The sequence below is a fragment of the Halyomorpha halys genome, unplaced genomic scaffold (genome assembly GCF_000696795.3).
Source record: "Halyomorpha halys isolate HHAL.00 unplaced genomic scaffold, Hhal_1.1 Scaffold1105.1, whole genome shotgun sequence".
NCBI classification, from domain to species: domain Eukaryota; kingdom Metazoa; phylum Arthropoda; class Insecta; order Hemiptera; family Pentatomidae; genus Halyomorpha; species Halyomorpha halys.
In genome coordinates this window covers 383031-394637 of record NW_027115192.1, presented here as the reverse complement: position 1 = coordinate 394637, position 11607 = coordinate 383031, and the positions used below count along the sequence as shown (strand labels likewise).

The 11607-nt window shown below is 30.3% G+C and overlaps 1 protein-coding gene across 2 annotated transcripts; it reads left to right on the top strand.

The window, feature by feature from the left end:
• The first annotated feature begins 3167 nt into the window (after window positions 1-3167).
• LOC106688328 (uncharacterized) lies at window positions 3168-5432 on the top strand. Of its 2 annotated transcripts, XM_014432744.3 has the most exons (7): window positions 3168-3251; window positions 3349-3424; window positions 3541-3575; window positions 4474-4509; window positions 4617-4734; window positions 4967-5022; window positions 5316-5432. In XM_014432744.3, the coding sequence occupies exons 1-7, from the start codon at window positions 3201-3203 to the stop codon at window positions 5328-5330; spliced, it is 387 nt and encodes a 128-aa protein (XP_014288230.1). In that variant the 5' UTR covers window positions 3168-3200; the 3' UTR covers window positions 5331-5432. The 2 variants fall into 2 exon arrangements, with proteins under 2 accessions (XP_014288230.1, XP_014288231.1); XM_014432745.3 differs by lacking the exon at window positions 4474-4509.
• The last annotated feature ends 6175 nt before the right edge of the window (window positions 5433-11607 follow it).

Sequence of the window (11607 nt, the reverse complement as noted above, 5' to 3'; positions counted from 1 at the left end):
TTAAGAAAATCAGATATATTTTGTTTCATAAATGAAAATTAGTTAGCACATAATTTCTCATGTATTTTCCAGGAGGACATCCGTGATATATATGAAGAAACTCTGAGATGTTTAGACCCCGTTTTCACTTAATATATAATAACTCAAAAACAAACTGATTTATAAATAAAATAAAATTTTTATAAATTCACTATCTTCTAGTGAGTGTACTCTGTACATAATTCATTTAATAAGGTTGTAGATATGCATTGAGTTTAAAAATTTTATCGTATGGAGTATTCTCTGATACTCACTGAAATCATTTGGTGATCCAACAAACATTTTGGTGTATACCAACTACAACAAATAGAAATTTCGGGTTATTAAGATCCACTACTAAACTTGTAGTTATGAAACACTTTTGCTGTATTAAAGGTTTATTAAATAAATCTGCATCATTATTTGCGACAGAAAACTAAAATTTAGTTTAAAAGATACATATCTCTTGTAATTTAAATGTAAATATGTTTTGGTAAAGAGTAGGTTTCACTTCCTCATCCGTATTCCGTAAGAGCAGGCAGCAAAAAATATTGTATAATTAATAATATTAATGATTAAATGTGTACAATTAAGTACATTTAAGCAATAAATAAATGCATTGCGGTTTGACTATTGATGAATATTAAAATAAAATGGAAATGGAAAAATATAAATTAAAATACATAAAATCAAAACTAATCAGTACTGAAAAATAGATTATTTTATAACATAAAGCTATAAATATTTTTCTAAATCTTCACTTTACCTTTATTGTCTTGCACTTTACAAATTCATAAGCTGTTTCATATTCATCTGTTATTGCTGAAGATATTTGAAATAAATAACAATATTTTTCCAAACAATTGATCTAATTATTTAGATGATGATAATATTGGGTAATAAAATACATTATTAGTAAAAATTTTCTGAAATATAAATGAAATATGGTAAAGGTATTTAGTTCTTAAAATATATAGTCGTTTACTCTTATTAATTTATTATATTTTTCTTTTTGTATTTAAAAAAGTACATGATATTTGGTAAAAATGTTCTCACTATCAATAATAAAGTAATATAATTGCTGAAAATACTTTTTTTTAAATAAGAAATTTTCGAAATAATTTATTAATTGATTTAAGTTTTTTTTTTAGTTAAAAAAAAATAAAACCCATGTATCACATTCATCAATTTCCTTAAGGAACTTTTTCTTAAGATCTTCGTCTTTCAATCCTTGTTCAGTTATTTGTTTTTCTTTGGCTACGTCGATGCATCCATCTTTGTTAAACTATGGAACAGATAGTTAAGTACACATATCTCCTTCATTATTGAATCTAATAAAATTAGTATGCTTTAAGGGAATAATTCTATGAAATAATGATTCTCTTTTCCAATAAGCAAGCCAAAGCACGCTCTAAAGAAATGGACATTATTATTTCAAAAACTTTAAATAACTAAACAAATACGTAATAATAAAAGAAGTCCCCTGAGGAATGGATTAAAGAAAGAAAAAAAAGGAGAACTGAAAAAAGCAAAAGAAATAAAGTACTTTTGAACTAATTTGAACATTTTGAAATAAATTAATGAATTATGTACAATTCGACTAAACTGAGTGAAATACGACAATAAAAATGTGGATGAAAAAGAAATTTGAGATTTCGGCTTTAAGGAACCTTTCCTACAACAATTTTGTTGTAGTTTTTCCTTTGTACTTTAGAATTTACAAATTAAATTATTGTAATATTTTATGCGTACTGTATATTTATAGTTACCGATTTCGAATTCAAGCTTAGTTTTTAAACATAATGGAAAATTCGTAGGTAATTAGAATTTATACTTTTTTTAAAATTATTAAGTTATAGCATAATATATATATATATAATATAACGGTTATGTCAACCATGTAAGGCCCTCCTGGCCGATCTGGTATAAAATAAAATATATAAGTTATAGCATAATTTTTTTTTAATTTTAGGTATATGATTAGGATAAGGTACCTTAGGCTAAAGTGGGAAAGCTGGATCTAAGATTTCTGAATAAAAATAATTTTGTTTGAAACAAATTAAATTGATATAATTAACCTAATTCAGATGTTAATTAAATATGCGAGTGGAAGATGTGGTCAGCAATAAAAACACAAATAAACAAAAAATTCTTCTTCGATTAGACGTTTCGATCTGAAACTGGTCCTTGAATGGAGGAGCCTTTATGCTAAGTTAGAGAAAGAAATGGTTTATTCATTCATGCTACCCAAATACATCGGGTTGCTACATTACACAGCATACAAACCAATCCGTGATCGGACATGTATAAATTACATCTTTTTATGTGATATAATAAAATAGAAATAAAACATTTTTTTTTCTTCCCCACAGTTTTCTTTTACAATTAATACCAGTCTACACACTAAATACAAGTTCTTCAATTTATTCCTTTTTTCTTTTCTCTTCCATTTTACAATTTTTATTTCATTTGATAGACAAATTCCCCTATATAACAAATATTAAAATATTAAAAATATGAAAATAATAAAGTAATAAATAAAACAACAAACAAGATATGCGATGTATGAATCCCATCCCTCTTCTGGATAACTCCCTTACTCATTAAACTTAGAACTAAATATGTGCGAGCAGCATAGTGTAAAATTTGTATGAGGATTTTATACATTTTTGGAGTTCTTGCCATGAACAAGAAAGAATTTACTTCTTTTTTCTTGTTAGTAAGTTTTATTGGAGCATTTAAAATTCACAAAAAAACATACTCTAAAAGTAAAAAACTAGAAAGGTGAATTGGAAAAATCTTTTCATAAATATAAATATATAATTACGTTTGTGTTTATAATTCTTAAAATAGGTCGTATTGAAAAGTGTCCACCATTTTGTTTGGCCTAAGAACTAAGAGGATCATTTTCGTCTAACAAGATATTATTTTGCAGTATTTTTTTTAAAAAAAGGATTTAATCAGTGAAGAAGACTTGATTCAGCATAGAATGTAATATATTGAAAAATCTTTAAAAATGCTTCATTGCTGAATTCAATAATTATGTTCTAACAATAGAGCTGCCTGAATTATTTACATCATCATCACTGAACTAACTATATATAAAGGTGGAACTATAGCTTACTCAGTCACTAACCATTCACTTTTTGAATCATACGAACTCGTAATTTCAGTTTTTCAATATGTCTCATCTAAAACTTGGATTATCGTTAGTGCTTTTGACATCATATTCTGTAAGTCTTAAATCCAAATGAGGAATAGTTTATACAATAGTACAATTTTATATATATTTAATTTTACACTAGAAAATACATTTAATAAATTTTGAAGGTCCTATCAGATAAATACGAGGAGATTAAAGCAGAATGTGGTAAAGAACATAAATTCAGTGAGGAAAATATGGGAGGTGAGTAATTTTCCCAGAGTATTTTTCCAATTGAATATATTTAATTAAAATTTGAATTCGATTAGTCTTATCTATTGAATTTGTATTAGTTTCAAACAAAATTATTTTCCTTTCAGATATCTCAGATCCAGCTTTCTCACATGAGGCTAAGGTACTTTTACTAATCATATATTTAAAAATTTCCTTTTATTATAACAATAATTTAAAAAAAAAAAAAGTATAAATTCTAATTACCCACGAATTGTCTATTCAGTTTAAAAACTAAGCTTGAATTCGAGATTGGTTACAATAAACTATAAATATACTCTACACATAAAATATTACAGTAATTTAATTTGTAAATTATCACGTACAAAGGAATCAACCAAGCAACCAGATCGGTTCCTTCAAGCCGAAAACACAAATTTCTTTCTCACCCCCATTTTAAATGAGTTACATCATTTAGAAGTTTTGCTGAATTCGGTAAAATTCACTAAACTGTCAAATTGTACATAATTCATTAATTTAATTCAAAATTCCACCAGAATCCAATCCTTACAGTCCAAAATCCTTAATGCTTCTTACTTTGTCACAAATCAAGTCATCCATCAGGACCTCAATGTTCCATATTTTGCCGATTTGGCCAGGACCAGATACCGTTCCTTCCATAATAAACTTCTCAACCACCCAAATCCACTTGTTTCTAACCTGGCTTCTCCTTCATTACCAAATAATCCTCCTAGGCCTATAAGATGGCCTCGAGATCTCCTCTAGAAATGTTATTGGAGTTCTATCAGTGGGTAGATTCTCCACATGTTTTTATCATGTCACTATGTCATCTATAGCTAATTTACTTGTTGTATATATGTGTATACATTTGTAAATAACAATAAATAAATTATTAAAAAAAAAAAATTCAAAATGTTCAGTTTAAGATATACTATTTCTTTTGCTGTTTCAGTTCTCCTTTTTTTCTTTCTTTAATCCATTCCTCGAGGGATTTCATTTGTTATTACATATTTGTTTTATAATTGAAATTTTTGAAATAATAATGTTCAATTTTTTTACAGTGTGCTTTGGCTTGTTTATTCGAAAAATATGATGTGGTGAGAATCATTTTTTCATACAATTATTCATACAAACCATAATACTTAACACATTTAATTAATTCATTATGGAAAGAGACATATAAATTTTATTATCTATTCCTTAGTTTAAGAAAGATGGGTCCATCGACATAGCGAAAGAAAAAGAAATGACTGAGGAAGGAGTTAAAAACGAAGATCTTAAGAAAAAGTTCCTAAAGGCAATTGATGAATGCGATACATCAGGTACTATTTATTTACTTTTAAATACAAAAGGACTAATAATGTAATCAATTAATAAACTATATCATGAAATTTTATCATTTAAAAAAAATTATTTTCATCAACTAAATAGCTTTGTCATATTTTATTATTGAAATGAGGACATTTTTACAGATAATGTATTTTAATATTATCTTACTCTCAATAGTTGAATATATGGTTGAAAAATATTCTAATTTATTTCAAACATTTTCAGCAAAAGCAGATAAATGTGAAACAGCTTACGAATTTGTAAAGTGCAAAACGAAAAAGGTAAAGTGAACATTAAAAATAAAAAATCTATGAGAGTAAATAAATTAATAAAATGATCTATTTTTCAATATAGATGAAATAGTTAATTTTATTAGCTTGCTACGTTTAAATTTCAAATGTTTAAAATATGTTGATATTTCGATTTTAAATTAATGTTTTTCTATTTATTTTAACATCCTACGATAGTCAAATCGTAACGCATCTATTTACTCGTTTAATGATTACCTAATGGTAAACATTTAATCATTATAATTATTAATTAATTATTATTAATAAACCAATATTTGTTGCAGGTAGCTCTTATGTAATAAGGATGCGGAAGTGAATACTACTCTTCATGAAAACTTATTTACACTTAAATTAGAAGAGATATGTATGTTTCACAATAAATTATAATTTTCTTTTGCAAATTATGCAAGATTTAATGATCCTTGATTACAACAAAATTGTTTCATAACAAGTGGAGTACAGAATCTGAATAATCCAAAATGCCAAATTGTTACCTAAGAATATTCTGATTACCAAATGATTACAATCAATATTAGAGAAAACTACATACATTACATATTTTTTTTAACTCAATATATATCTGCCCTCTTATTAAGTGAAGTATGTATGAAGTATACTAACTTGAAGTCAATGAATTATAATATCTATTTTTTCTTGAGTTATTATATATTTACTGAACACGAGGTCTAAACATTTTAGAGTTTCTTCAAATGTCCTACAGGAAAATACAAGAGAAAATATGTGCTAACTAGTTTTCATTTACGAAAAGGGATATCACAGATTTTCTTAAATATTGGCCTATTTAATTAAAACGAATAGACAAAATTAAATGTTAGTCTCACTTTAAATTTATTTATTTCAAAGAAATTACCGTAGATTGGAGTTAATTTCTGTACAGAGGTAATCATACAAAATTATCGAAAGCTTGTAGTTTTAATAAACCAGTTCAACTTATGTTCAATATACGGATTACACCAAAAAAAAAAAAATTCCGTATTTCATGAAAATATTACATAATTATGCAAGTACATATTAAGTCTTCTGATATCATCCGCATTACAAAATATTATTATACTATCCCTAAATATTTTCATTATCATATCATTAGAAATTATTTAAAAATAAGTAAAATAATGGTAAATAAAATATAATTACCCTCGAATTACGATGAAATTGAAAATAAAATAAGATAAAGTATATAAAATATTATAACCGCAAATTTTGATTTATCTTTAGTTATATATTTCTCGTTTATTTTTAAAAAAATATTTAATCGCAAAAGGGAAGAAAAGGAAAAAAATAATAATGAAGAACGCAATAAAATAAGGCGCCACGTTATTTTTTTCCTTGGAAAAACCCGTAAACGATAACTCCAATATGCCCAAAATAACCCTATAATAACAGTTATCGAACTATGGCCACTGACGATTACCTTTACACGTAGATGACATCAAATCTAGGGACGATACCTACAAACCTGTGAAATTATCGTAATTTGGTTATTCATGATTTTCAGCATTATCTACTGAGTGTAATGTACACATATTTTTCATCTGAATAACCGTAAGAAATGTTAACTTCTTGTATTGTTTGGATTTCTCTAATTCTGAAATTCCATTGCCTCTAGTTACGATTTTCCAGACGCCTACTATCTCTGGTCATCACTCGTACCGAATAGCCAAATTAACAGGCCCACAATTTATTAGTTTTGACCTACATTTTCATTTAGCCAAATAAATTTACAAAGAACAAATAGTTTGATCACACTTCTACTTTCGAAAACGACTCGGCAGTCATTAAACTGTTGTTACCCTCAAAGGTGGAGTGTTTATTCTTTGAATAGGGGTAGGTAGGTACTGGCAACCGTAGCAGGTAGAAGCACTGAACATCAAAGGGGCCAGACCGCCATGTGAACTGCTTGGAAGTCAAGCAAGATTAGTAATAATTAATTATAAAATAATCATTCAGAAAAAAATAGTATATAAAGAAATTGTATCTATTTATCCATCTCAATGATTTTTATTTATATTGAAAATATAGAAATAGGGAGCTTATAAATAAACTGCTACTCTTAAAAAAAAGGTAAAAAATTTTTCCTTTTTATAGACGATTTCCTTGATTGAATTTGAAGTCTGACAACAATAGAAATATTAAAATTAAATCCATTTCTTATTGGAAGAAGATAGTTGACCGTATGAAGTAGATTGGATGAAAGTCCGGGTGGCGGTCAATTTTGTTTTTTATGAGTACGTTTATAAGTTCTAAATGTGACCCTACCCGAGAATAACCCTATCATGCCTTTCAAGCTAAATTCAATAGTTTTCATCAAAGTCATTATGTCTTATAGGTGTGGCGATGGTCATAGGTGTGAATTAAATAACAAAGAAAAAGAATATGATTTTAAGGAAGACACAGTTTATTTATTTTCACCTAATATTTTCTTAGCTAGATTCAGAATATGCTTGCGGGGATCTGCCCTCCTGATACTCTCCTAAGGGTGGAATTCGTCGACCCTCCTTTCCCACATTCCAAAGTTCCTTACTACCAACCACTTTTAACTGAAATATTTAATTATAAAAATAATACTAAAACAAAGTTTAATAAATCAGATTCATTGTAAAATAAATCTGATTTATTAAACTTTGATCACTTCTTACCTTAATGAAGTAATTGAAGACGTTATTGAGTATAGGCTAACATAGAAATATTCATTTGTTTAGACAAACTAAAGTTTATAAAAAATATGGCTTTTTATTAAAACAAAATAATAAAAATGTATACCAATAAGCTCTTAGGAATCCATGTCTCCTCGTGGTACGGCTGGATTAACTTATACCGATAAAGGCTAGGAATAGGGGAACTAAAACGAAACTACCTTAGTTGTATCCCGTCTAGGCTACCCGACCCAAAACATGGAACTATATCATGAACAAAGCTTCACACGAAAACAACTATCCTGAAAACAAAGCCGGGCTTTCGGATTTTAGGGTGCCTGGCAGTGGGAAGCAAGATGGTAAATCGGAGTACCACAAGGACGTAAACAGACAACAGGAAAAAAGTCAGACTCAAGAAGAAGTATTACTTCAGGACTTACAACATAAATTCATTAATAAAAGTGAGAAATCTCAGTGAGCTTACATCAGAGCTTAAACGTTTAAACATATTAATTCTGGCCTTGTAGGCAACCAGATGTACGGACACCAAAACCACGGATTACGAGGGATGCAGGACCCTCAAAGGAAAAGCTGAACAACGCGTCATGAAGAACGTACCTCACCTAAGATTGGGTTTTATGGCCAGGAAGGATATTTTGTGATCGGTGGTCGACTTTAGCAGCAATAGCTCTAAAATTTCAACACTCACTATTAAAGCGGGAAACAAGAGATACGCTCTGATCAACGCACATGCATCAATTAATTTGGACAACAAGAAAACTCGGAGAAAAAAGAAGGATTTTGGGGAAACCTGAAGGAGATCATAAGCAAGATACAGTTAAACTATGTAAAGATTCTACTGGGAGATTTCAACGCACAAATTGCAAAAGAAAGGAAATACAGGAAACGGTGAGAAAATACTCGGCACTCAATAGGACGAATAGGAATGGCGACTTAAAGATCATTTCGACTTATCAAGGCGAAAGCCAGCAAGAAAAAGACATGGGTCTTCCTGAACAATTACCGTGGGGAATTTCAGTTAGACCACGTAGCCATTTCCAGTGAGTCTTATAGAGAAATCCAGAACGTTAAAGTAAGAAAGGAGATGAAAGTAATGTCGTATCACTACCCGTCACAAATCAAAATTAGGATGATCCCCCCGTGGAGCGTTATTTCGGAAGCGGTATCAAAATCAGAAGAATAGACAGGGAAAATCTGGTCAAAAATAACGGGGAAGCATTTGGTAAAAAATTGAGACTGGGAGGAAGCCACCAAGAGCCTGGTGGATTTGGCCGAAAAACAAGCTCCAGGAGGTAAATCAAAGAGAAAGGAATGGTGGAATCGCAAGTGCCAAGGGGCAACAGGTTCGAGGCATGGAAAGAGTGGAACGGATAAAACGGAGGAAAACCAGAAGGAATACTTAATAGAAAGAAAGAAAGCTCACTAAATCCTGAGGGAAAGAAGGAGAAAGTTCCTCAATAACTAACTGTCTGAAATAGAGACGAAATTCAAGAGAAATAATGCCAGCCTCTTTTACAAAGGTTGTGAACAGAACATCAATGTTTCACACCCTCTGAACTGCCACCAGGGAGGAAAAGCGTAGCATCTTTGCGAAATATTTAGAGGAACTTTTGAACTGTGAAGAACCTGCGGAAAGAATGACAACGATCGATAACCCCCCTCCCCCCTCCCCGGATTCGTATCCACCAGATTATGAGGAACTGGATGAAATCATTGCTTTCTTAAACATCAATAAAGCGGCAGGAGAAGTCGGGTTGAGATGTGGAAGATGACTGGGGATGAATTGAGAAAGATAATCAAGCAGCTGATGATAGATGTCAGCAGCGAGGAAATGATTCCCCAAGAATGGAAAACATCCTTGATACACCCACTACATAAAAAGGGAGATAAAACTGAGGTGAATAATTACAGGGGTATCTCCCTACTACCAGTCACCTACAAGATCTTCTCGAAAGCTTTACAAAACAGATTATACTCACAAGTAGACCATAAAATCGGGGAATACCAAGGTGGTCTTAGTAAAAATAGATTATGTCAGGAGCAAATTTTGAGCCTTAAGCCGTTAATCAAACACTATATGACTAAAAGTGAAAAGAACCTTTTTATCCCTTTTGTCGACTTTAAAAAGGAATATGATTCGGTAGATAGGAAAACACTACTAGAGGTAGTAAAAGAATACGGGATTGACCAGGAAACCAGAAAATTAATTGGGCTAACGATGACAGGACCTGAATTTAAAGTTAAATTCCAAGGAAACATCAGCAAATCATTTCAGATCAGAACGGGACTCAGACAGGGAGACGGATTGTCTCCACTGATATTGTGGTACTGGACAAGATCATGAAGGAGTTATGGAAAATCACCAATTCAGGTGTAACCCTAGGGACTAAGAACATTAACGTCAACATTAAATACCTTGCATACGCGGAATACCTTGCCCTTTTAGCGGAAACAGAAGAATAACCCCATTAAATACCCTCTCGGAAATAGGGAGGTACATTACAAATATCTTCTGAGAAGACGGAACTGATGACCTCAGACACGGGTTTTAAGAAAAAAACGGTTAAAACCAAATAAGGAACAATTAAAGTGACTAAGAGATTTAATTATCTGCCAGATATCATATGCAGCAGTGCGTCGGAGAGAGCAGAGTTCAAGGAAAGGGTCGCCAAAACAGAGAAATTAAACTTTGCCACCAATAACTTTTACAACAAGAAAGGCATATCTATTAAAGCTAAGATATTATAACACGCCCATCAAGCCAGTGATACTGAATGGGACGGAAACCTTGTGTCTTCCTAGCCTAGAAGGGCTTCTGAAAATAGAAAGAAGAATTCTCAGAAGGATCTACGGACCTAAGAGAACACCTGAAGGATACAGGTTGAGGTCGAATCAATAAATCTATATGAGAACAACAGACCTAGAGAACGACGCTAGTGTGGAAAGGATTTAGCAACGAATCCACTGGCAACAAAATTCAACAGGATATTTCAAGAAAGTTAGGGATGATATGGAACAAGTGGGTCTGACGGACCGGGATTGTTTAGTAAAATGAGTACAAGGTAAGGGAGTGGAGATTCTTGTGGGAAAGAAGCCCTCCAGAAAGGGTCTTGCATGGTCTGAGGAAAGAAAACGTAGACACGCAAAGCTCAGGAGAGCTATGGGGGAATAGGAGGCAGATGAATTGTAAAATTAGCTAAAAGAAACTTTAAAGTTGTTGTAATATCAATTAACTACATTAGGAGAACAATTTAGCTCTAACGTGTAATTGTTACCCATGTGTGATGTGTTTTTAATTAGATTGTGATTTTTTGAAATAACTATTTGGCATATCGATTTCCCGTTCCTGAAATAAAGCGAACTCGTTTTATAATAAATATTATAAATATTTATAATAAATAGTTCGAATAAATTTATAATTAATTAATCAACTTTAACTCGATTATATTGTGCTTAAGTGAAGTGCCTACCAGGGGAATAGGTAAAATCAATGTTAGAAATTTATTATAATATTATTGAAAGTTATAAAGGAATATGTAATAAATCAAGTTGTATAATGTTTTTTGTTAAATTTAATTTTATGTATTTTTTTTTATTTAGTTCTAATGTTGAAATATGATATACAATAACACCAATTTCTATTTTACTCTGAATTATTCTTGGAATCTCTGAAAAATTATAAGTAAATATTAAGCATTGGAAAAGTAAATAATATTTTTAATTACAGTCAATTTTTATATTGGTAAAATTTTTTTTGTATTCAATTCTATATGTCTACTTTTTATTTAATAATATACAGATATAAAGTAATTAAAATTCTTTATATCTATGTCATGTGATTGGAAACTGGGTACCCGTTAAGTTTTTGTGTGTGGTATATTATAAAACACATAACGATTTA

Excerpts from the sequence above, each read along its gene's own strand:
- LOC106688328 (XM_014432744.3), top strand. The coding sequence starts at position 3,201 with ATGTCTCATCTAAAACTTGGATTATCGTTAGTGCTTTTGACATCATAT. Across the intron at positions 3,252-3,348 it reads TGCTTTTGACATCATATTCT|GTCCTATCAGATAAATACGA; the intron begins GTAAGTCTTAAA and ends TAAATTTTGAAG. Across the intron at positions 3,576-4,473 it reads CTTTCTCACATGAGGCTAAG|TGTGCTTTGGCTTGTTTATT; the intron begins GTACTTTTACTA and ends ATTTTTTTACAG.